Source organism: Narcine bancroftii, chromosome 14 (genome assembly GCF_036971445.1).
Source record: "Narcine bancroftii isolate sNarBan1 chromosome 14, sNarBan1.hap1, whole genome shotgun sequence".
Lineage (NCBI taxonomy): Eukaryota > Metazoa > Chordata > Chondrichthyes > Torpediniformes > Narcinidae > Narcine > Narcine bancroftii.
Genome location: NC_091482.1, coordinates 49,439,932 through 49,466,665, shown reverse-complemented (window position 1 = coordinate 49,466,665; position 26,734 = coordinate 49,439,932). Strand labels below are relative to the sequence as shown.

At 46.0% G+C, this 26,734-nt stretch overlaps 1 protein-coding gene across 6 annotated transcripts in view; it reads right to left on the bottom strand.

Annotated features, from left to right (window-relative positions):
* il16 (interleukin 16) overlaps positions 1-16,191 on the bottom strand; it is a 94,895-nt gene extending 78,704 nt beyond the window's left edge. For 5 of the 6 annotated variants that reach the window (XR_011348715.1, XR_011348717.1, XM_069910961.1 and 2 more), the window contains exons 1-3: positions 15,946-16,191; positions 3,920-4,124; positions 2,740-3,162 (exon numbers count right to left, since the gene is read on the bottom strand). Coding sequence is in view for 4 of the 6 variants with exons in the window: in XM_069910961.1 (XP_069767062.1) it covers positions 2,740-3,045 (306 nt within the window). In the remaining 2 variants the exon portion in view is untranslated. The remainder of the gene's footprint in view (positions 1-2,739; positions 3,163-3,919; positions 4,125-15,945) is intronic. The other variant, XM_069910962.1, reaches the window with a different exon arrangement.
* Positions 16,192-26,734: the final 10,543 nt, after the last annotated feature.

The following is a 26,734-nucleotide window of genomic DNA, read 5'->3' as shown; positions in this document are numbered from 1 at the left end:
CCGCTGCGGAGAGAGAAACCCGCTCCCTCAGGTCGGTAAATAATGGACTACAAAAATGGCTCGCAGAGCCGAGTAAAAGTGCGCATGCGCGATGCGAATGAAAAAAAACACACCGACGGGAGGGGGGACCAGCTGGGGAGTCGATCTCCACAGCCGGCAACGACAGCTGCAGAACACCTGCAGCAAGAAGAGACCACAGAAGACAATAGAAACAAGAAAGAAGAGAAGGAAAGGGCAACAAAGAAACAACAGATGGTCAACCCAGAGGAAGAAGAAGAGGAAGAGGAAGAGTACAGTGAAATAGAAGAAGAAAAGAAAGGCAAGATAAAGGATATACTTTCTCTTATTAAAGGATACATGGAGTCATTTAAAGAATGGCAAACACAGGAATTTAAGGATTTAAGAAAAAGAATAAACAACACAGAAGAGAAAATGAATAAAATAGAGATGACCTTAACAGAAATGGGAAAGAAAATGGACAAGATGGAAGAGCGGGCAGTAGCAGCAGAAATGGAGGTAGAAGACTTAAAAAACAAATTGGAGGAATCTAATAAAAAAAACTAAAGAGACACAAGAACTACTAGCTCAAAAAATAGATATAATGGAAAATTATAACAGAAGAAATAACATAAAGATAGTGGGCCTTAAGGAAGATGAAGAAGGCAAGAATATGAGGGAGTTTATAAAAGAGTGGATCCCTAAGACCCTAGGATGTCCAGAACTACAGCAAGAAATGGAAATAGAAAGGGCACATAGAGTATTGGCCTCTAAACCACAACCACAACAAAAACCAAGATCTATTGTAGTAAAATTCCTAAGATATACTACAAGAGAAAAGGTACTGGAGAAGACAATGGAAAAAGTAAGAGAGGGCAACAAACCACTGGAGTATAAAGGGCAAAAAATCTTCATTTATCCAGATATAAGTTTTGAACTCCTAAAGAAGAGAAAAGAGTTCAATACAGCAAAGGCGATTTTATGGAAGAAAGGGTATAAATTTATACTAAAGCATCCAGCGGTATTGAAAATATTTATTCCAGGACAACAAAACAGACTATTCTCGGATCCAGAAGAAGCACGAAAATTTGCAGAACAATTACAAAAATAGACTGAGGGAGGAAGACGGGTAATGAGAGTTAAAATGATCATGATTGATATGTATGTGGGTAAAGACAAAAATAGACTGAGGGATGAAGACGGGTAATGAGAGTAAAAATGATCACGATTGATATGTATGCGGGTAAAGAGGTATAAGAGTGAATAGAGACAATGAGCATACATGAATGTATCTGTACTTAGAGGAAAATATAGATAGTATAGACAAGAATTAATAAGGGAAGGTAATGGAATAGAGAGAATAAGGAGGGAATTAAAAGAGTGACCTTTGTGACATATGAAAAGTGAAATCTTTTCTGGGGGAGGCAGGGTGGGGGGAAATAGCGGTCACTGCAAAATCATTTGACGCTTGCGAGTGGATTCGCAAATCCAAATGGAGAGGGGAGATGTGGTTGTCCGACAAGGGATAAAGGACAACTCAGGAGGTGAAGGGGAGATTGGGGATAAATAAGATAGAAATAGGAGAATAAGGAAAATGTTGGATGTTGTAGGAATGTTGTCTTATAAAGAGTTGAAAATAAGAAAACAGAAATGGAAAAGGAGGAAAGGTAATGATGGAAAAACGGAAAGAGAAGATAAACAAAATATAAAAGGGCTACGCTGAACTATATGTCTTTAAATATTAATGGAATACATAACCAAATTAAAAGGAAGAAACTACTAAATTTAAATGAATAAATGTATTCCATTAGAAAAAATAACATATAGGTTAAGAAATAATATTGAAATATTCGAACAAGTATAGGAGCCTTACATTAAATGCAATAGCGAAAACCTACCGGGGACAAACATTACCTAAGTTGATGGAAGGAGAAGGAAAGAAAAGAATGGACTCAGTAGAATTTCTGGTGTAATTTTGTTGAATGACAACATTGTCTGACTGGCTTAATGCAACCTAGATTGTATACCTAAAATGGATGAGGGGGGGGGGGGGGGTGGGGGGTGGTTTGGGAGGAAAGGGTGGGGGGGAGAGAAAAAGTCACTGTATATGTGTGAAAAAGAAATAGTGTATATCATGGCTAATGTGATTTATGGTGTGAAAAATAAAAAATTTAAAAAAAAAGGATAGGTATCCCTTGAAGAGACTTCACGGTGCTTCAGCAAATGCAAAAGTTGTTTGAGGTTGAAACTAATGATGTTGAAACTAATTCTACTTGGAATTAAACAGGAGAGTCTGCAGATGACAGGATTGTAGTGCAATACACAAAAGAGCTGGAGAAACTCAGCTGGTCATGCAAATCTCCTACTGTGACCTATCCTGTTATATATTGCTATGAGGTGCAATTTTATCAACTAAGCTTCTACATATTCAAAGCTTCGACACTGAGCATCTCGATCATGCAATTTCGGAAGATGGACTTATCTACTTATAAATGAGAAATTATAAAGCAAAGCTAAAAATCTTTTTTTTAAAACATAATGCTAGAAACTCATAACAGGTCCAAAAGAACGTGTTCAAGGGAAATAATAAAAAAAGTTAATGTTTCAGGTTGATGAACCAACATCAGAAATTCAGGAAAAGTGCACTAAGTTGGTTCCCCTCTTACAACGTGACAGGGCAACCATATTCAAACCTCTCTACAGTCGCTGCTATTTCAACTTCTTTTTCTACAGCGCTCTTACCTTGCTAGGATGTTCTTTCCCTGTCTCATGTCCAGGCTCACAAACTCCACTCGGTTTCAATTCACTCTGAATGTGGGAGATCAAGGCCTTCTTCTGGGTTTGTGACATGACTTGAGACACAGAGCCATTTTCAGATGATTCACTGGGACCTCCAGACACTCTGCTGTCCCTTGATGTAGAATCGTTTTCCTCTGCGCTTGTTCTCTCTTCACTCCTCTTTGAATTACACAATAAGAATGTTCTGGAAATAACTCCAAACCTTTTGGACTTCTTGTTGCTTTTCTGACTCCTCTGGGAGGAGGTCATGTCCTTTATTTTCTATCTGTTGCTACAGGAATACAGCATTTCTTTTGAATTCTTTTTATTTATTTTTGCCAGCAGGAAGAAAAAGCTTTATTGCTTTTAACAGCCGATGCACAGTTTCTGTAAGTGGAAGGAAATTGATGATTAAGGGAAGGATTCAAACAGAAAAATAAGACATGGTCTCTGTCCTCTAAGAGTACATGGGTGGCTCCGTGACGAAGGGACTAAAGATTGGGTAACTCAAATAACTGCACATGCTAAAACTCTGAAATAAAGCAGAATACACTGGGAAAAGCACCAGGTCTTGAACATAGAACAATGTTGTGCCGACCCTTGTATATTTACCAAACAAAATGAAAACCCTCTACTCCATACCCCTCTATTTTTATTTCATTCATGTGCCTAAGTGTCTCTTAAATGCCCCCATTATTCCATCCTCCACCACCACCCCTAGTAATGCATTCCAGGCACTCACAACTTTCACTGTAAAATAAACAGACCCTTGATGTCTCCCCTAAACTTTCCTCCCTTCACTTTATACAGATGTGCTCTGGTGTTTGCTACACCCACCCTGGGTGCTGATTGTCTACCTTCTTTTTGCCTCTCATAATCTTGTAGACCACACATGTCAAACTCTGGCCCGCGGGCCAAGTTTGGCCCACGATATAATTATATTTGGCCCGCAAGATCATTTCAAAAATGTATTAGAGGTGGCCCGCCGATGCTGTTTTTTGGTAATGTCACCCCCACCATCCTCCCCCTTCATTGGACATCCTTCCCATTGTAACATGAGAAATTGTAACACGAGAAGTCTGTCGATGTCATCAGCCGGCAAGCCAGTTGGAAGGCTCCCTGCACAACCAGTCACTTCTCCCACCTGTCGAGCGGTGCGGCGGATTGGCGAACGCCTGTGATTTCCTGTCGGCACGACGGGCATGGCAGGCTGCACACAGCCCCCGGGCAGCGCGAGCCCCGGGCGACTGGCACCGGACGGCCCTTCCACAGTGCGAGCTCACTTCTCCCAGTTGCCACAGCCTTCAGCGCTTGCACCCGCGCAGACCCCAGGGACGGCTGGTTCGGCCCTGCACGTAAAGAGAGAGATGGTGGCTGTCCGCAAAGGCTGATCGGCAGCGCGCTGGGCCTGAGTGGGTGGGTAAGCAGGGGTGGGCAGAGGTTGTAGGTGAGGAGTAATGGGCAGGGGAAGTTATGGTGGTGCGAGGGGCAGTTAGAGGGAAGGATGAGTAGAAGGAGGGGTGGATAGTGTTAGGTCTGCTTTGTTCATGAATGAGTGAGACAAACACCAGACTGAGTCGAAATCAGGGTTCTTTGTTCTTTATTACCAGATTGTAACACTTGCAACTAACAATGTTAGTCGGAGAATGCATTCTGCCGTTATCAGCAAAATGGTGATTTTTTATACCCTTGGATACGTGCTTAGAACATCATCATATCATTACTTGTCCAATGACTAAAACTGTTGCTATCCTTTCCCTGCTAGCTTCCTGCCTCTCAATCCATCAATGTCTCTCTTATCTTGTAAGTACAAGGATGCATTCACATCTTGTTACAGCCCTGCACAGGGTAACTCCTTACACATTCCCATCTCATGATGTTTTACCTTACAATAGGGAAGAGGTAAAAGGGGAGGGGCAGGGCGAGTAGGGGAGGGGTGATTAGAGGGTGAGAGACGGATAGAGGGAGGAACAGGTTGAGGGGAGAGGCAGTAGAGAGGCGTGTATAGGATGGGGTGGGTAGAGGCAGAGCAAGTGGAGTGAGGGGTGAGTAGAGGTTGGGTAAAGGACTGGTCAGGTAGAGGGATGGTGGGTCGAGGGTGAATAGAGGCCTAGAGCCTGAGTGAGCAGGAAATGCTGAGTCCTGATGCAGGCCAAATGGACACAGCCTGTGAATGCTGACTACATCTCCACAGGGACCAAATATGTTTCCCTCAGGTCAAGCAAAGGGTGAACTTGAGCTACCTACTCCTGACCTGTAACATTATCCTCCTAAAGTTATATCCTAAAGTTTAACATTACATATGTTGAAAGAAGAGAAAACATGCAGAAGTTGTTGAAAATTTTCAATAAATATTTAGTTCGGCCCTCGTCTTAGTCCAAGTTTTTAATTTTGGCCCTCCGTGAATTTGAGTTTGACACCCCTGTTGTAGACCTTTATCAAGTCACCTCATTTTTCGTGGCCTGAAAATAAGATGTTCCAATATTACAGAACACCTAGCAAAGAGGTATCAACCTAACTTGGATGAAGAAGTGGCAGGGTGGGTCAGTAAGCTTGCAGATGATACAAAGGTTCAAGGTGTTGGAGATAGTGTAGAAGGTTGTCACAGGTTACAACAGGATATGGACAGGATACAGAGTTGGACAGAGAAGAGCCAGATGGAATTCAATCCAGATGTTGCTCTTTGGAAGATCAAAATTGAAAATGGAGTACGTAGATAATGGAAGTGTGGAGGAATAGAGAGACCTTGGGGTCCATGTCCACAGATCCCTCGAGGTTGCTACACGTTGATAGGGTGATGAAGAAGGCGTGTGGGGTGCTAGCCTTCATTAGTTGGGGGAGGGGGGGTTGAGGTATTGTTAGAGCAGCTCTGTGAAACTTGGGTTAAACCACACTTGGAATCTTGCATTCAGTTCATTGTAGAAAAGCTGGAGATCTAGGTACAGACGAGTCATGTGGCCTGGAACTAGGGCATTTCTCTTTGGAGCAATGTAGGATGAAAGGTGACTTCATGGAAGGTCTACAAGATTATGAGAGAAGGTTGACAGCCAGCACCTTTTTTCTAGGTTACAATTGTAAATACCAGATTTTTTAAATTTGACACACAGAGTGGTAGGTACCTGGAATGCATTGCTGGGGATGGTGATGGAGGCTGGGGATGGTGATGGAGGCTAGTTCAATAGGGACATTCAAGAGACTCTTAGGCTCATGGATACAAGAAAAAATAGAGGGTTATGAGTGTGAGATAGTGAAAAATTAGATTGTTGTGGAATAGGTATATTTTTATTTTAAAAATATAGCATGGTAACAGGCCATCTTGGCCCACAAATCCATGCTGCCCAATTTACACCCAATTAACCTAGTCTCCTGTTATGTTTCGTATGGTGGGAGGAAACCCAGGGGAAACCCCACACAGACACGGGGAGAACATACAAACTCTTTACAGCCACCATGGGATTCAAACCCCGGTCCCGACCATTGGCTCTGTAAAGGCATTGTGCTAACCACTACACTAACCGTGCCACCCAGGTTTATATAGGTCAACACAACATCATGGGCTGAAGGGCCTGTACTGAGCTGTAATTTTTATTAGTGGCTGAGGTAGCTACAGACTATGGCCCCAGGGTGCTCTTATAGAACCCAGTTGCAAACAAGATCCTTTTCCCATCTTCATCAGGTGGTGGAAAAACTTGGCAGGCTAAGGCAGTCAGCAATGATAAATCTTACTGTTGGGAAGAAGGTACAAGTGTGAGAATATGCAGTACCAGTTGGAAGGATACATTCTTTCCTACTGTTATCAGACTCTCGAATGAACCTCACACTAGTGGGCAGCACTGTTTGCATTGCAGTTCGCACAACCCCTATTGCTGGGTCAGTGACCCTTGTTCATTCATGCAGACACTTCCACACCTTAACTAACAAAATAGATTCAACGTTAGAGGCAAAAACTTCCATTTGGTAACTATACACTATAAACAAAATCACTGCTGTTTGTGACATGGCGCTATACAAATTTAGTTGCTGCATTTCCTACATAATAGTCTGGAAATTTAACTGCAAAACACTGTCTCTGAGTGAGCAAAAAGGGGGTACAGAGACTCAAGTCATGGAGAGACATGGTCAGTCAATGTTTTGGGTCGGAGCCCTCCATCAATACTGAAAGGAAACACTGACCATGTCTCTCCACAGATGCTGCCTGACCATCAAATCCCTCCAGCTCCTTTTTTTCACTCCAGATTCCCACATCTGCAGTTCCTTTAGTCCGGATAAATGGTCCCAAAATGCTGACTGACTATTTCTATCCTCAGATGCTGCTCAACCTATTGAGTTCCTCCACTAGCTTGTTTTTTTTTGTTGGCCTGGAGTTCTTGTGTTTGACTCTTTCTCCAGTTTCAAGTCATGGGCACAAGCTACTTTGCCTTTGGAGCAATAAAGGATAAGAGATGACTTCATAAAGGATTATAAGGGGCTTAGATAGAGTGGGCGGTCAGCACCCTTCTTCCACATCCCAAGCGGAGTTCAAACAACTGAAATGACATTATCTCCTTGTCACCACAGTCTCCTGCCCCCTCCCCCGTGTGCACTAGAACCTCAAGGCTCTGGCGTGCAAAATGTATTTGATTTGCTGCGGTGGTTTTGGACATGTGAAAGATGCTACAGAATTTCTTATTTTATAAGTTCACAAGTTCCAGTCTTCAACATGCTGAAAAAAACAACCAATTCATAAATATTCACATCTTGCATCTTTTCCCTGTGTGAAATTTGAAGCCATTAATTTACAGCAACTGTAGCAGAAACTCATAAAACTACTGAGGATTCATCTGGGCCACGTTCCCATTGTGACTTAGTAACAGTCTTTGTCTCCGTCAGAAAACAAATATCCTGAAAATGCTGAGTTCAATTTATTTAAGGAAACACACACTGCAGAATGGCGACATCCAACCCGTACTGGCTCTCTCCCCAAATTCTCATCCTGAAAATTCTTTCCTTTCAGATTGTATAGTGAAGAAGGTTCCCAAAGGATGAGGTGGCAGATGGAGTTTAATCTGGACAAGTTGCACTTTGGGAGGTCAAATGTAAGGGTAAAGAATACATTTAATGGGAGGACCCTTCCCGACATTGAGGTACAGAGGTTTCTTGGGTTGCAATTTCAGAGTTCCCTGAAAGTGACCATACAAGTAGATAGATGGGTAAGAAAGTAGAAGAGAATTGCTTCATTGAGTTCTTTGAGTTTAAAAGTTGGGAAATCATGTTGTGTCTGCATAAATCCTTATTGGGCCACATTTGGAGTATTGCGCGCAGTTCTGCTCACACATAATAGATTCTTATTTCTGTGGGCGAGGCAGAAATACAACTTATTGGTAGTACAAAAAATGTAAATAAATGAAGAAATGTGAACAATACAGGGAGGACAAAATTCTATGAAGTGCAAAAATAAGAGTCCAAGCTGATTGAGCTTGTTGTTGAGAAATATGATGGTGGAGGGGTATCAATTGTTTCTGAGTCTTGTGGCACCTCTACCACTTTCCTGATGGCAGCATGTGCTGGCTGGTGTGGATCCTTGATGATTGCTTCTGCTCTCCAATGGCAGCGTTCCCTGTAGATCAGTGGTTCTCAACCTTTTTCTTTCCAATCACATACCACTTTAAGTATTCCCTATGCCATAGGAGCTCTGTGATTAGTTAGGGATTACTTAAGGTGGAAAGAAAAAGTTTGAAATTCTCTGTTTTAATTGTACCTAATTGACTCGTCATGTTCACGATTCCATAACTCCAAAGGAAATGGGCCAAGGACAATTTTTCTCAAGCCAAATATTTCAGTAACAATTGGGTCTAGAGCAGTGATTCCCTTCCCACCCACATCCCACCTTAAGCAAACCCTTACTAATCACAGAGCACCGGTGGCATAGGGATTACTTAAAGTGGGATGTGAGTGGAAAGAAAAATGTTGAGAACCACTGCTGTAGATGTTCTTGATGGTGGTTGTGGGGGGGGTGGGGGTGGTGGGGGGGGGTGGTGGGAAAGAAAGAGGGTGGTTTGCCTTTGATGTCCTGGGCTGTTACAACAACTTTATTCAGGGCTTTCCATTTTTCAGGTCCTTAACACTCCAGAAGGGGTGAGATCAGTAGATTTACTTCCCATATATTTTCCCTTTGTTTAAAAAAAAAGACAGACCATTCAGCCCATTGAATCAATGCTGCTTCTTCAAGCATTTCAGTCAGTGACTTTCCACAAGGCATTTTCAAATGGCCACAATACCCGACTGTAAAGTCGCACATTGTGCTCTTGTGCAGCTGTATTGTGGCCGTCTGAAACGGGAGTACCCGGTGAGGAGGTCTACCCATCCAACCCTTCCATAGTAGGTCTAAGATCCCGCTTGGAGTTGTGATGAAACGTTGCAGTACATCACTCGGCCACCAGGTGACCTAGAAACACGGAACCTGGCCTAATGACATCCAACCACCAGGTGGGCCGAGAGGGCCCATAGTCTAAAGCTGAGGCCCGGCCGTGTGCTCCCTCTCTCTCTCCCTGAGATCACTGCTGCAAGCAGCTATCCTTATGTGAGTGGAATAAAGCTGTGTTGCCCCAAACAGTATTGTGTCTGAGTTTTCCTTTGGTGCAGCCTGCCACAATTTATTCCACTCACATAAAATGTGGGCGATCCCACCCAACCATGAGGAGGAGATCGAGGAGAGGGACAAACCCTTCATGGTTGAGACATGTGCGAGCCACCGCAAACCTGGTGGAGACTGGCGAGGACGCGGGGAAGAGGGCGAGGACGCCAGACCCTCAGCGGATGCCCACCAGGTAATGCCGGTCCCCGGGGAGTCCCACGTCCATCAGTGGAGGCCACGGTCCCCAGCACGACCGGGGCGCCTAGGAACAAATCAACGGCAGCACCTCTCAATGATGCTGAGACTTTGGATAAAGTGCAGAAGAAGGTAGCTTCAGTATTTGCCCATGTGAAGAAGCTGGGCAAACATGGGCTGACTTTTCTAAAAGGAGGACCAGGCCCCCTACACATCAATAACTCCGAGGAGGAGACAACTAAACTCGTGACCTAGCGTGGATGTACAACATCAACAGTGACCACTTCCTGAGATGACTGAAGCAGGCAAGGCTGCTGGCCACGATCACATCAGCCTTCTACAGGAGTTCTATCGAGAGCAACCTGGGTAACAGTGTGGCACAGTTACTGCAGAGAAATGAGAGAGAATTAGTGAGAATCACCGGAGTCTTCCTCTCCCCCCCACCACCCCCCATCAATGCGATCTGCCAGGATCTAACAGGTGAATGGAGCTGCCTCCTTGGTCATGAAAATCCCAGTTACTTCATGTCATCAAGACTGTTTTTTCTCATCTGATTGTACAACGACAACCTGACAAAACAGCGTTCTTCAGTACAAAACACGCAGACATTCAACCAGACATAACACACGTGCAGGACTCATTCATCTAAACGAATAAATATTGTTTCATAAATGTGTGAGTCTCAAGTGGTTAGTGTGAAGGGTTCCTTTGGTCGGCTACTCATGAGGTCAAGAGGCCAATGCACCATGGATCAGGGAAAAACAATGAAGCCACCAATCAAGCAGATTGAAAAGAAGGAGAGGTTTTTATAATCAAGGCTTCGGATGCCCCAGCCCACTCTGAGAAGGACCAGGAGTCCCAGGAAAGGTCCTGGACAAGAAAGTGGTTTCATCATCGGGCTAGCCAGGCCATGTTTGGCATTCTGCAATGACCCTCTGCACCGCCAACAATCAAAGGACTGAGCTGAGATACAAGGTCATGGTCACAATCCTACCAGGCTGCATTCAGTGTGGGTTGGCACGAGTTCCCATGAAAACCAGAAGTCAGAGCAAATGAAATTCAGAAATAAAATCTGAAAAATGCTGGAAGGGAGGAAAAGTCTTCCCCCTGAAACACAAACTCCTGTGGGCAGTCCACAAGAGTTCTGGTCACGCAGCATCCACAGGAAGTAATAAGGCAATTCCCCTTGGGGGGGAGCCTGCGCTGAATAAAAAGGTGGGTGGGTGTTGAGCACAGTGTTGGGCGCTACCAGTTGCCCCAATAATCATAGAGATAAAGACTGAGGGGAACGATAGGCCTTATTACACACGAGACTGCTGGCCCAGGTCCAAGCTAGGGAAGTGCAGGGAAGGAAGAGGTGACTCGACCGTTATGGCCTGAGTCAAAGGGGAGGAGTCCAGGGAGGAGTCTAGGAGAGGATGTCATCAGGAGGGCGGGCCAGCCTGTACATACAACCATATCTCCAGGGGGGAGTCTAGGAGAGGATGTCATCAGGAGGAAGGGCCAGCCTGTACATAAAGCCATATCATTACATTCACCCCCTCTTTTTAAAATAGAGACCACCGGGAACAATCACTACGAAGAGAAAAAAGTGGGGGGGGAAACAGACGGGAAGGTGGATGCTCCCTCAGACTAGAAGTTTAGTTGCACGGCCGACTTCCTTCTTCTACCAGACCACCGAGGGGCCAAAGTGTCCGTAAGTAGCTCCTCCAGAGAGGAGGCCATCACGTTGAGGTTGGGGTGCTGGCAGGGGACTCCCAGAGGAATGGGTGGTCCAATGCCTCATGGTGGGTAGACTCCTGGAAGTCTGGCAGAGAAACATGCGGCTCAGACTCCAAATTTGTGCTCCTGTGCAGTGCGATCAGATCTGCAGTCTGGTCAGTGGCCGGCAGGGCTGTTTTGGGGTCTCCAGCCCTTGCCAGGTCTCAGATTGGCACAGTGTCCTCGTGGACATCAGGATACCTCACGAACACGTACTGGGGGTTGGCATGAATGAGGTGCACTGCTTCCACCAGTGGGTCCATCTTATGGCCCGACATGCTTCCGTAGCAGGACTGGCCCTGGGGTTGTCAACCAAGGAGAGATGGATGAACTATATGCTGATCTCCTAGGGAAAGCAAAGTGGTGTTCATGCTGGGTGGTGCTAGTAGCGGTGCATAGCAACTACCCGATGGCGTGGAGAGCCTCGGGCAAAACGTCCTGCCAGCGGGACACTGGCATGTTCTTAGACCTGAGGGCCAGGAGCACTGCCTTCCAGACAGTGGCATTCTCCCCTTCCACCTGGCCATTACCCCTGGGGTTATAGCTGGTGGTCCTGCTGGTGGCTATGCCTCTGGCTTGGAAGTACTGTCGCAGCTCCTCACTCATGAACGAGGACCCCTGGTCGCTATGAATATAGTCAGGGTGAAAATGTTGCGCAGCGGCTTAATAACCATCATCGAGGTTATATCTGGGCAGGGAATAGCAAAGGGGAACCTGGAGAATTCATCCACCACCGTCAGAAAGTAGGCGTTCCTATGGAGGTTGGGAGGGGGCCCTTGAAATCAACACTGAGTCATTCAAAGGGGCGTGTGGCCTTAATGAGGTGTGCTTTTTCTGGCCAGTAGAACTGCGGCTTACACTTGGCGTAGATCTGGCAGCGTGTGGTCGTGGACCGGACGTCCTCTATGGAGTACGGGCGGTTCCGATTCTTGACGAAGTGGTACAGCCTCATGACTTCAGGGTAGCACAGATTATCGTGAAGGGCCTGGAGACCGTTGAGATATGCGCTGGGGCACGTCCCCCGGGATAAGGCATCAGGGGGATCGTTAACTTTACCCAGCCAGTACAAAATATCATAATTATAGGTGGATAACTCGATCCTCCACCTAAGAATCTTGTCATTTTTGATTTTACCACGTTGTTTTATATTGAACATGAAGGCCACAGCCCTCTGGTCTGTCAGCAGGGTAAACCTTTTACTGGTCAGGTAATGTCACCAATGGCGCACCGCCTCAACGATCGCTTGTGCCCACTTCTCAATGGAGGAGTGTCGTACTTCGGGACCATGCAGGGTATGGGAGAAAAATGCTACCGGCCTGCTTGCCTGGTTTAATGTGGTGCCAGTGCAAAGTCAGAGGCATCGCTCTTCACCTGGAAGGGAATGGATTCAACCACGGCAGGCATCATGGCCTTTACGATGTCTCCTCGGATCTGGGGAAATGCAGCCTGTGCTTCCTCCGAAAATGGGAAGGTTGAGGACTTAATCAGGGGGTGGGCTTTATCAGCGTAATTGGGCACCCATTGTGCATAGTAAGAAAACAGCCCCAAGCACCTCTTCAGCGCCTTCAGGGAGTTTGGGACAGGGAGCTCCATGAGGAGACGCCATGCGCCATGACTCATCCATGGAGAGCCAGGCGATCTGTATTAAACACACACTTGTCCTTGTTGTACGTCAAGTTGAGGGACTTGGCCGTATGTAAGAACTTGGAGAGGTTAGCGTCGTGGTCCTGCTGGTCATGGCCGCAGATGATGACATTATCAAGATATGGGAACATTCCTGTCAGCTTGTGCTCCTCCACCATCTGATCCATAACCCTCTGAAAAGCAGAGACACCATTAATCACACCAAAAGGCACCCACAGTAAGTGGAATAGTTTTCCGTCGGCCTCGAATCCCGTGTAGATTCAATCGCTTGGATGGAGGGAGAGTTGATGGTAAGCCGACTTGAGGTCAGTGGTCAATAAAATATATTGCGTGATCTTATTGACCAGGTCGGCCATCCGGGGTAGCGGGTATGCGTCCAATTGGGTGAAGCGGTTGATGGTTTGACTATAGTCGATCACCATCCGGGGCTTGCCCGCCCTTCTGACCACAAGGACCTGTGCCCTCCAGTGACTGGAGCTAGGGACTATGATCCCTCTGCCAGGAGTCACTGAACCTCAGCCCGGATGAACTGCATATCCTCTGTGCTATAGCGCCTACTCTTGGTGGCGATCGGTTTACAGTCCGGGGTGAGGTTTGCGAATAATGACGGAGGGGCCACCCGCAGGGTGGTGAGACTACAGGACAGTGCCAGAGATGGAGTGCTTGGTTGGGGAGTGGGGTCCGAGAGCTGGGGGTTGTGAATGGTCAGCATCGGTCGGGGGCCCCCGAACGCCATCGTCACACTCCTGAACTGACTCTGGAAGTTGAAGTCCAGGAGGATCGGTGCGCAGAGCTGGGGCATGATGAACAATACAAAATCACTGTAACATTACCCCCCCCCCCCCCATTAGAGATGCTACACAGTACCGGACATAGCTGGATACAAGTTTGTCGGTCCTTCGCCGCCATCGATACCAATCCAGTAATCGGCCTGATGGGAAGGGAGAGTCTGCGGACCACGTCAGGATAGACAAAACTTTCAGTGCTGCTGTCAAAGAGGCAGTTCGTCTTGTGTCCATTCACCTCGATCTGCATTACGGTGTTCGTGAACGGGTGAGGGCTGGCTTGATTCAGGGTGATTGATGCCAGGACAGGCATCTCTCCATCGTCATTGGTGGGGAGGCCTGCCCAAGATGGCGACCTCCATATTGGCCACGCTGCCCTCGTCGGAGAAGGGGGAAGTGGAGACGTGGCAAGCAGAAGTGATGTCATCGATGTGGTAGGCCACGGCATAGAGGTTGGGAGCGGTAGCAGGTAAGATGGCGCCCCCCCCCCCCCTTACCACACACACGGTTGGTACTAGAAATTCCTCGGGCACACAAGCCATGCTGCTCCTGGACAGGGTTCTGGACCTACAGATCTTCTGGTAATGGCCCTTCTTCCCATAGCCCAAGCATGTGGCTCCTTTCGTGGGGCAGAGGCATCTCGAGTACTTAGCCTTCCCACAGAAGTTGCATCTTGACGATGTCGGCGTCACCGCAGCAGTGTTCAGGTCAGTAACCCCTAATGCTGAGTCCCAGGATGGCAGCCCTCGTAGTGGAATGAACATGGTAGGCCCGCTTCTGCCTGTGATCAACTCCGCCTGGTGCTGGGCCGAATCTAGAGTTCTGATCAGGCGGATCGCCCTTTTCAGCGGGGGTTGATCCTACTCGAGTAGTCGCTGTCGATATAGTCCAACCTCAGTCCCAACATACAGGCATCTCGGACCTGATCTTCCACGCTCTGGGTCAACAATATTGTGTCCGAGGTGTTCCCCAAGCAGTCTTTTCCCAGTGTGACCAAGAATCGAATGAACTCTTCAGCGGACTCACCAGGCTGTTGCTTTCTGGACGCCAACAAGTAATGGGAATAGACTCCGTTCACCTTTGGCTTGTATAGCATCCGTAGTTCAGCCATCACCTCAACGAAGGTCGCACTGCTTCAGATGGCCTGGAAAGCCCTCTGGCCGACTCGCGCCTGTAGGACCTTCAGCTTCTTCTCGTCGGAATCGACCTCTTCAGCGGCGGCGTCAAGGAAATTATTGAAACAGTTCGAAGAGTTCAGATACATCTGGGACTTGGGGGTGCAGCAACTTCTCCATTACCGGAGACCTTCAAAAATCTCGTGTAATAAATTGTTGGGTGCTACCAGTTGCCCCAATAATCACAGAGGCAAAGACTGAGGGGAACGATAGGCTTTATTACACACCCGGGTTGAGGCTAGGGAAAATGAGGAGAGGAAGAGGGGACTCCACCTTTATGGCCTGGGTCACCAGGAAGGAGTCGAGGCGGGCCAGCCTGTACATACAACCATATTATTACACACTGAGAAAGACCTGTCTCTCTCTCTCCACAGTCGCCTCCTGACCCTCTGAGTGGTATTTAGATTAATTTCAGAGTTCTGGTAGTTGCACTCTACAAATCTCATTTATTTGGACACCAGCAAATATCGCAGCTCATTCGTCCCCAGAATCGCAGCAGCCGAGTCCCTGACCCCTGGTTCTCCAGTGTTAATCAAATCTAACAGGGAAAGGGATCGAGCCAGGAGCCCGGGTCTCAAGATAGAGTCGGGGTTCGGCGGGAATACCCAAGCAAGAAGGACATTAAGAAGCAACATTTAACCAGCGCCCTGCTCTCCCCTGGGCTGGAGACCTTCTGTTTATACCCCGTCACGGCCCGTGTCCTGGTTCACACTGATTGGTCACAGAAAGCCAGTCTCATGTCTGGATAGACATTGAGGCTTGTCAGAGGTTCCGTTTGATTTAGATGGGGGCTGTTCCACCCTCCCCATCTAACTGGCTGAGTTTACTCTTCTACTGCAAGACAATGAGCGGGAGACCCCGGCACCCCACCCTCGGACTTTCACTGGGCTGCGTCCTGTTGTCAAGTTGAGAAAAGTTTGTCAAGACATTTTTTTCTCTCCAGCGGGTCTTGCTGTGAAAATAAAAGTGGTTTATGTTTTTTTAAACAGTAACTCACCCCGTTTCTGGATCAATGCGAGTCATTCATCTGGGATTCTCAGACACCCCAACCTTCCAGGCTTGACAGAAGCAAATAACGCCTTTCATTGCGTTTGCCTGCGCACTTCTGGGCAGAGGGTTCTGAATCAGCCCTTGTGTGACGGTGGACCTGCTCGCAGCGGAGAAGGGGGTTGCCCAAAACAAACAAGAGCCCACACAGAGGTGTGATTCAGTCCGCTGGCCGCATGCAGAAGGGTAACGTGTATCCAGGCTGGGGGAAAAGAAAAAGCAGTCAAATGAAGCCGGTAAAATGTATTCTCTTTGCATACTTTAAAAACTATTTAATATGAATTAGGGTCAAAACCACCTTATATCAATGCATCCAGGATAAACCCATTCTTTTTTAAAAAATTTTCACACTATGAACCATATTGACCAAAGTACACATAAACATTTCCCTCTTGAATATACACAGTGTCATTTTTCCCCCCTCCCTTCTTTCCACCCACCCACTCAACATTAAACCCATCACACAATGAAAAGAAACAAGAAAATGATGTCATCTACAAAATACAACTTGGACAGGAATTGTTCATCAATTACAAAATTAACATCATCATATTTAGCTTACAGAAGGCAGAAATGATTAAGACACTTACCCCAATCACGTGAACATATCCCCTTGATGCAATCTCATTCTCTGTGTTGTGATAGGGGTAAGGTTTTTCTTTGAAACACAGAGTTGTGGGTGGGTCTGAAATGCCCTGCCATGAGTGGTGGTGGAAGCTGAAACATTAAGGGTGTTTTCCTTTTCTTTTGGTAAGAATATACATCGAGGCCTGTGCTGTGCTGGTGTTCATCAATCTGCAGTCTGGGTGCAATTGGAGTTTGGCACAACAACGAATTGAACTCATAAGTGGCTTAAAACATTGTGATTCATTCTGGGCTCATGAACAATTCGAGTCAAGATGAAATCCCGCCCCATTGCCAGCCTCAACCATAGGCTTTACCAGTGTACTCCACAGCTTGAATAGGAATGTATTCAGAGTTGGCCAGGCTTTACAATGCTCTTTTCTTTTTAAAATATTTTTATTGGTTTTAATAGAGAACTTATTCAAACAAAGAGTGCAATTCAATGAGATCATATGGACAGTTACATAAACTAAATAAGTGTGTACATCATTAGTATACATAAACTGTAAATCATATTCATATTCTAAATAGTATATACTTTTTGGGGAAAAACAACTAATAATATTAAAAAAAGGAAAAAGTAAATAGTAGAGGAGAAAAATTCAACCCCCCCCCCCCCCCCACCTAAATGCATTGCCATATAAATGACTGGTATTAAAAGAAAAAATGAAAATTAAAAAAATTAATATAAAGAATGTGGAAAAGATGCCAGCCGATTTAATTACATTGGAGTAAAAGTATAAAGTGAGATAGTGAGTCTTAGGGCATTTTTTTTTTTACACACAGAAACTTTGGAATTATTCTGAAAAAAATTAGCGTACTTACCTCCAGTGTGTCCCGAGGTGGTCGTTTACACAGGGGCGCTTCTACTACACAGCCTTCCTGTGTTGCAGAGTTTGTCAGAAGTGGGGGGGGGGGGGGGAAACGTCATATTCATTAAGCCTGTTTCTTATGGCGTGGCTGCGGTCAATTTACACTGCAGCTGCTCCATAAAACTGTGTAGGGGTACGAGTGGAAAAATTACGGGATGGAATTGGCATAAAAAATTCTATCCCGACATTTTTACACAGCCAGCGGTGCAGAAAATTTTCCTGAAATTTTCTGCTGTTCAGCAACTAACCCCCATAACTTCTGGAATCTTATATCTGAATTATTATTTGAAAAATAAAAATTAAATGTATTTTTATATTCACGTTGTAGTTGCTTTATACTTGTTGCAAATGCCCTCCTTTTTACTGCTCTCCTCTTCAATTCTCGGTGCTACTGGGACTGACTTTGGGCTATTCAATGTTGCTCTTTCAAAATAGGTTAATTATTTTTGCCTCTTGTGCTTGATCTTCTTCTAACAGCTGTCAATGCTCTTATCTGTGATCCCCTATGTTGGACTGTGGAGGTGTATCTTGGGGGGAGCAGTTAGGTTTCCACCTGACGATGTTCTTGTCTGGGAAGATGGATTACAACTCCAGTAACTGTCTAAACCAATGACTGCTTATCTCCATTATACACGCACATTAACACAAGAAGATAGAAGTAGGAGTTGACCTACAGGCCCCTTAAGCCTGCCCGACTACAATCATTGCTGACCTCAACTTTTTTCTCCATAACTAGTTCTCCACAACCATCAACCCTCTACCCCCCCCCCCCCCCACCACCCCTTTCAAATGTATCTACTTCTACCTTAAATATTGTCAATGATCTGGCCACAGATCTCTGGGGTAGAGAGTTCCAGAGATTTGCCACCCTCTGCAAGATGAATTTCTTGCTAGCTCCATTTTAGATACCTGTCCACTTATCTTGAAACTATATCCTTGTGGTGATACATCACAAGCCAACTGCAGGGGTCGACCTTTGTACCTGCAGGAAGAGCACTGAAGGACAAGGCAACACCCGGTCGGCTGCCAATCACCCTTCGGGATACAAGCTACCTTGAGGTCAGTCTCCGAGCCAGCACAGCTTCTCTCACAACCAGCTCTGTGGAAGTTTGTGTAGAAGAAAGCCTGTTGAACAGCCTTGATGTTTTGTGTCTGCTTTTCTGCTCGATAGCGCATCACAATCCTTGCGCTCAAGACTATCTTTCCCAACTATTGCTTTGACTTTAATCAAGGTTCCTGCCAAATTTCACATTCTGGGGTTCAGATTCAGGAATCTCGTGAATTAACAATGACCTATTCAAATCCCAAGACTCAGGTAACTTGACAGCCAAGTTAAAAAAAAAATCGGGAACATGAATAATGTCAAGCATGGTGCATTTCCAAGGTTTATGGATGCCATATACTTCCACTGCTCCTTTAATGCAGTAAGAGGTACAAAAGCAGGCCAGAAATCATACTGAACAAGAGGAAAGAACTGTATAGTCAAAGAGGAAGCTTGTAAGAAGCAGATTAAAGGAGTAGGAGAGAGAGGGATTGTGAAGGCACGCCACTGGAGGGAGAGTCAAGGGAGCTTAAGAAGAGGTTAAATGAAAGAAAAAGTGTGCAAGGATCTCCAAGATGGGTTTGAGTCAGACACAAGAGTTTCAAGATAAGGGACCAGTGCATAGTGAAGAGAGTACACATTATGGAAGAGGAGTTCTTAAAACACATTAATGTAAATAAATCACCAAGGCCTGATCAAGTGTATTCTCAGACATAGTGGGAAGAGGTGGTGTCTCAAGAAAGCAGCCTCTATCCTCAAGGGCCCACACCAGCCTCTTCACTCTGCTCCCATCAGGAAGGCGGTACAGGAGCCTGAAGACAAGCATCCAGCGGCACAAGGGTAGTTTCTTCCCCTCCACCATCACATTTCTGAATGGACAATGAACCATAGAAACTACCTCACTTTCTCTTATTTCTTTGAACTAATTTTTCTATTTTAAATGTAACTTTATAGCAATATTTGCACTGGTGACGTTGCTGCAAAACAACAAATCTCGTGACACGTTCATGACAATAAATTCTGATTCAGATGTTCTCTGGGGTCACCAGCTTAACATTTAACTTCCCTGTCCCCCTACCAGCCTCTGGTCTTCCTGTTGGTGTCAGTCAGCTTGAAGAAGACAGTGGTGTTATCCAGAGTGTTATAGTTTCAAAGGGTAACCCAATTGCCCTTGCTGTCAGTGTATTCACAGAGGTACACGTAGGCAGGCTCTGTAAATGTGACCTGCTTCTCCATACGGCTTGCAGCACTTGGTTCCCTTGCAGTCCTTGGACCAGAGGCCTTCCTGATTGTATTTCCTCCAGATGACTGCACTAAAGTGGACTGATTTCTTGCAGTTGCAGAACACCCTAGACGGCATACATCATATTACTCCCATTGCAAACACTGAGGGCCAGTGGATGTGAAGTCAAGTCAAGGCAAGTTTATTGTCATCCCATTGTACAAGACAACCCAACGAAACAGCATTCTCCGGTCCTCGGTGCAAAACATGCAAACGCACAACCAAACATAACACACTTAACAAACAATATATATGTAGAACAAGTATTCATATATACAAATAAATAAATAAGTATTCCTTTGTACATATGAGAGTCTCGGACAGTTAGTATGAGCAGTTCCTTTGGTCTATCAGCATTCTCACTCCCCGTGGGAAGAAGTTGGTTCTCAGCCTGGTGATGTTGGCTCTTGATACTCCTGTATCTCTTCCACAATGGGAGCAGCTGAAAGATGCTGTGTGGAGGGTGGAAAGAATCCTCAATGATTGTGCATGCTCTCTTCAGACAACGATCCAGATATATCACTTTGATGCAGGGTGAGGGAGATGTCAGTGATCCTTTCTGCCACTCTTAGGGTCCTCTGGATTGACCTCTGACCCATTTCTCTGCAGCAACCGTACCATACTGTGATACAGCCTGCCAGGATGCTCTCAATGGATCTCCTATAGAAAAGGATGGCATAATGGTGGCCAGTAGCCTTGCTCGCTTCAGTCTTCTCAGGAAGTGTAGTCGCCTTCCTGACAAGTGAGGAGGTGCTGAGTGTCCACAATAGATCACTAGTTATGTGAACTCCAAAAAACATGGTGTTCTCCATTCTCTCTACTACAGAGTTGTTGATGTGTAGTGGAGGGTGGTCGTACCTGGTCCTCCTGAAGTCCATCCTTTACATCAACCCTCGGTGTGCCTTTGGCCTGGTGGTTGTTCATCCACATCCCATGTTGTCATGACGATTCCAGCTTCTTTGCATCATCTCTGACATTTGTGGGTAGACCAACTAAAGGAGAGGTTTGCGAGCTCCCTAAAGTCCTTGATCATTCCCACAGCAACACTCAAAATGCACTGACTGTCACCTGGTTTCATGGGTTCCACTCTCTATGAGTTAAATAAGTCTTTGGTTTGGGGACTGGAATCTTTCCAGAGTTCATGAGTTCAAATCTTCCCAAACTACGTTGTAAAATTGAATTCAATAAATCAGGTGATTTGCTTACAAATCCAGGGAAGATGACAGGGAAAGCTGCCAGATTGTCATAAAAAGCACAACAGACTGTCACTCTCTTGGGAGAAGGGAACCAGCTGTACTTACTTCTTCTACCAATCACTCACACTCTTTCTAACCTCTGTAGGTCCTTAGATGCTTTCTATATATATTTATGTTGGGTTGCTATGTGTATATGTTGTTTGTAAGTGGGTATACTGTGTGAATGCACTCTGGTCTGAAGATGCACGCTGGCCTTTTTCAGCAAGCAGCTGCGCCCGCCGGATCTCAAATACAACGCTTTCGACCGAGAGCTCCTGGCGCTTTATTTGGCCATCCGTTATTTCCACTACTTCCTCGAGGGCAGGCTGTTCACAGCCTTCATGGATCACAAGCCCCACACAAGCACTGGCGATGGCCAAGGATCTATGGTCTGCCAGACAGCAGCGCCACCTCTCGTACGTGTCTGAATTCACGACCAACATCCGACACAGGGCCAGCAAGGACAATGTAGTGGCGGATGCGCTTTCCCGTCCAGCTATCAACACTCCCGCGCCCAGCCTGGATTATGAGCAACTGGCTCAGGCACAGAGGAACGATGCGGAGACACAGGCCATTTCGGGCCTCAAACTCAAGGACGTCCAGGTGCCCAGCAGCCCAGATATATTGTTCTGTGATGTCTCAATAGGCACGCCACGCCCGGAGGAGGGCGAAGGTCTTCAGTCTGATCCATGACCTCGCTCACCCAGCGGTAAAGACAACTGTACGGATGGTTGCAGAGTGGTTTGTGTGACATGGGCTGAAGAAGGAGGTGGCGGAACTGGCCAGGAATTGTACTAGGTGCCAGACCTCCAAGGTCCAACAACACACGCGAGCCCCCATCCAGAATTTCGACCCGGCAGTTCGCAGATTCCAACACATCCACTTTGATGCTATCGGGCCCCTGCCGGTGTCCAAGAAGGCTCGTTACCTCCTTACGGTGGTGGATCGGGCCACAAGGTGGCCAGAGGCCGTCCTGATTAAGGAGGCCTCCACGGAGATGTGCGCCAGGACGCTGGTCAGCCAATGAATCGCCTGTTTCAGAGTCCTGGCACACATCACTAGCGACAGAGGGGCGCAGTTCACATCTGCCCTGTGGACTCAGGAGGCGAAGCCCCTGGGGGTCAAGCTCCACCACACCACAGCATACCACCTGCAGTCCAACAGGTTGGTGCAGAGGATCTACAGGCACCTGAAGGCATCGCTTATGGCCAGGATCTCTGGACCAGACTGAGTGGACAAGCTATCTTGGGTCCTCCTCGGGATTAGGATGACACCCAAGGAGGACCTGCAGGCTTTAGCAGCGGAGATGGTCTATGGTGCACCACTTTCCCTGCCAGGTGAGTTTTTTGGCCCAGACCATGACACCACAGCCACCGACAAAAACCTGCTGGTGGATCTACGCAGGCGACTGGCCTCTCTAGCTCCTCCACTCCTGGCACGCCACGGCACCCGCCATTTCATCTCCCCAAAGAGCTCGACTTGGCCCAGTTCGCTTTCGTTTGGAGGGGTCCACAAGGTGCACCGCTTCAGCGACCGTATGAGGGGCCATACAAAGTCTTGCACCGGTCCGGCAGAACCCTGGACGTTGGAGGGAGAGAGGAACTTTTTATGGTGGACTGGAGCTGGCCGCCAAAGCGACAGGACGTGTAGCCCGTTCTGGGGGGGGGGGGGTTGTGTGGTGGTGCACATCCTCATGGTGAACCGGCCCCGCTTGTATCGCCACGGGGAAATGGCGTCGTCAGAGGTTTCTCTCTGACTCCAGCATCCCTTCCAGCGTGCGCCCTGGGCAGCGATTATGATGTCACAATGCACCAGGTGACTGAGCTCCTGCTGCCCTTAAATGGGCGCGCTGAATTTGAATAAAAAGTCGTTAACGACCCTCAACATGGTGGCTGTGTTTCTTCCACTGCTCACACCGCCGCACCAGCACGGTTAGCGTAGCCCAGTGGTTTTCAACCTTTTTCTTTCCACTCACATTCCACTGAAGTAATTCCTAGGCCATAGGTGCTCCATGATTAGTCAGGGATTGCTTCAGGTGAAATGTGTTGTGGAAAGAAAAAGGTTGAAAACCACTGTTTTAATCGTCCATAATTGCTTCGTCTTGTTCCATCACTCCGAAGGAAATGGGCCAATGACAATTTTCCTCAAGCAAAATGTTTGGGTTCTCACATACCACCTGAAGCAATCCCTGACTAATCACAGAGCATCAGGGACATAGGGATTCCTTCAGGCGGTGTGTGAGTGGAAAGAAAACAATTTGAAAACGTAGCAGTTTGTGCAACACTATTATTACAGTGCCAGCCTGATTCAAATCCGGCGCTGTCTATAAGGAAGTTTTGCGTTCTCCCCATGTCAGCGTGGGTTTCCTCCGAGAGCTCGGATTTCCTCCCACACTTCAAAACATGCGAGGGTTGTAGGCTAATTGGGGTATTTGGACAGCACAGGTTCGTTATTGTGCTCTATGCCTAAATTTAATTTTTTTTTTTAATTAAATGATCGCCAAGGTTTGCAACTAAAAATAAACTGAGCTGAACATACATAGATAGCCATTCAAATTGCATTCCTGCAGATATCACAAGCAGTACTGATAATGTACAACACTGCAAATCACTACATTACCATCAGTTCAAAAATTATATTTTTACATGATCTTTTTAAAGTTTATCTTTCAGATGTTTTAAGCCCCTGAACTGATGATTGGAGTGAAATAAAGCCTTGCATTTATAACACAACTTTCATGACCACCCCATCTCCCTTAGAACCTTGAAACATAGAAGGTTGAAAGGCGTGGTCAGCGTAGATGTAAAAAAGCTATTTCCCATGGTGGGAGAGTCTAGGACAAGAGAGCACAACTTTAGGATTGAAGGGCATCCACTTAGAACAGAGATGCAGAGAGGGAGGTGAATCTGTGGAATTTGTTGCCACAGGCGGTTGTGGTGGCCAAGTCATTGGGTGTATTTAAGGAAGAGATTGACAGGTTCTTGATTAGTCAGGGCATCAAAGCTTCTGGGGAGAAGATGAGGCAGTGGAGCCGAGTGGAAAAATGGATCAATTCTAGATTGAATGGTGGGACAGACTTGATGGGCTGAATAGCCTATCCCTGCTCCCATGTCTTTTTTTCATCGTAACAGGCTATTTCAGCTCATGAATCCGTGCCGCCCAATTTAGACCCAATTAACCTATACACCCAGTAGATTTCGAATGGTGGGTGGAAACCAGAGCCTCTGGAGCAAACCCACGCAGGCACAGGGAGAACGTATAAATTCCTTATGGTCTTATGATCCTTGGTGCTGTAATACATAAAGAACAACAACCAACATGTGCACCACAAGCTCCCACCAACCGCAATGGAATTGCTACCCAATAATCTTTCCTTTAGTGATAGAGTTTAAGGGCTCACAAAAAGACCAACACGTTGTAAAGAACTCACTCCTGTTCTTCAAAATAGTGCCAAGATATGCGTTTGTAAATGGCATATCTCAGTTTAAGGTCTCAGTCAATTAAATCCATTGTTATCTGGCTGTAGCAGAGAAGAGCCCACAAATGGCAGTAATATCACTGGAGATAAGACTGACTTGCATTGCTACACAGAACAGAGAAGAAGTAGAAAATCTCATGATATGATGTGAGAGTAAAATCTTGAGTCTCAACGTGGAAAAGGTGAAGATGATCGTAGACTTCAGGAGGACCAGGAAGAACAACCTCCACTCCACATTAATAACTCCATCGTGAAGAGCACTAAGTTCCTTAACTAGTGACCTATCATGAGCATCCATCTCCTCATTTGTCAAGAAGGTGCAAGAGTGACTGGACTTCCTGAGAAGACTGAAACGGATAAGGCAATTGGCCACCAACGTGTCAATCTTCTACCGGACCTCATTTGCGAGAGTCCTGGCCGGCTGCTTCACAGTGTGGTACAGTTGCTGCAGAGAAATGGATTGGACATCAATCAACAGGACTGTAAGAGTGACAGAGGGGATCGATGGAGTCTCCGTCCCCCCACCTCGCTCACCAAAATTGGTATGATCTACCAGGGTCATTGTTTGAAGAGGGTGTGCAATATTGCTGAGGACCCCTTCCACTCTGCACACAGTTTCTCCCGTCGGGTAAGAGATGCAGGAGAATCAGAGCCAGCACCACCAGAATGAGGAACAGCTGCTTCTCACGGGCAGTGAGAACGCTGAACGACCAAAGGACCTGCTCACACTGACCGTCCGAGACTCTCATATTTATGAAACAACATTTATTTGTATGTATGAATACTTGGTCCTGCATTTGGTATTGTTTGTCTGCACTTGTTGTCTGGTTGTGTGTCTGTGTGCTTTGCACTGAGGACTGGAGAACGCTGTTTCATCGGGTTGCACTCGTGCAAGCAGATGACAATAAACTGGACTTGATTTGAAAATATGGTGCAGTTACCAAACTTTCAAGGATATTTATGGATTAGCTTATCATCTACACTTGAAAAATCCCTATTTCCACCAAGATTTTTATTAACAGTGGTCCATTGTGCTTTTATGTCCACTGACTCTTGCTCTGGTGGCTTGCCTCACTTCAGACTCCCTGCTGGACACGGCATAAGGGTTGCTCGTTACGTTCCAAGCCACTTGTCCTCCTTATTTATGGAATAGCTTCTGACACTCTTCCTTTCTCTTTATTGGAACATTCCTTCAAATTTTTTTTGCCACGCGGCAAATAAAAAAAGTCTCTAGTAAAATAACATCAATTCCTCATTCTGAAATAATATTTTCCCCAAGGCTCCAAATTAAATTTCGGCAGGCTTTCCATGGGGTCCACATGCTGTGAGACAGTGCAGTCAAAGAGAAATAGTTTTACACGTGAGGCTGCAGTAGGACAAATGCCTTCAGTTATGTTCAAGCAGAAAATAAAAAATGATGGATTTGGATGAAGAATTCCGGAAAGCTTGTGTGGGGCATCAGTATGCTCTTGAACCAGCTGGATAGGTGCTACATTTTACATTTTAATATTCACTTAGAAATGCAGGCTCAATGGTTCATGTAGCAGAAATGTTGCGCTTCCTCTTGCAGATCTAGCTTCATTTGTGGCCTGCAGAGGATGGAGTGAGAAGACCTGGAGGTTGCATGGTGGCACTGACAATGGATGGGATCTCACTTTATCACGAATTACAGCAAAAAGCCTCATTGATAACAGTGAAGATTTTTTTGGGTGTATTTCATGGATTTTGGATTGCTGATCACAAAAATCACCTTAAAATTTTCCTGTCATGTAACGTTTATAAAAGATATGACAGGAAATCATAAAAATAGGTTACATTTTAAGTCTACTTCAAGCATGCAAAACCATGAAAGGCAGCGTGTCCTTAAAAATTCATTTGCACTTCCCTGCTGGTCTTGGTTCAGTCAGTGATGAACTTGGTGCAATCATAAAAAAGCGGTATCAGAACAACTGGAATCCATCAATGCAGGAGAACTGTTGTTGGATGCTGACAAGAGAGGCATCAGATGCTGAGTACAAATAAATTTCAGCAGCAAAACATTTTTAGGTCAGTTGAACTGACACATCGTTATGCGATTAAACATGATAAATTCAATACAAGTTAATTTAAAGTTTTTCCAACTTCCTACATGATACAGCAAATCTGACATTATCTTTACGTTCCCTATTTTTTTTCAGGATTGTTCCCTAATGCTTAAGATGCTAAT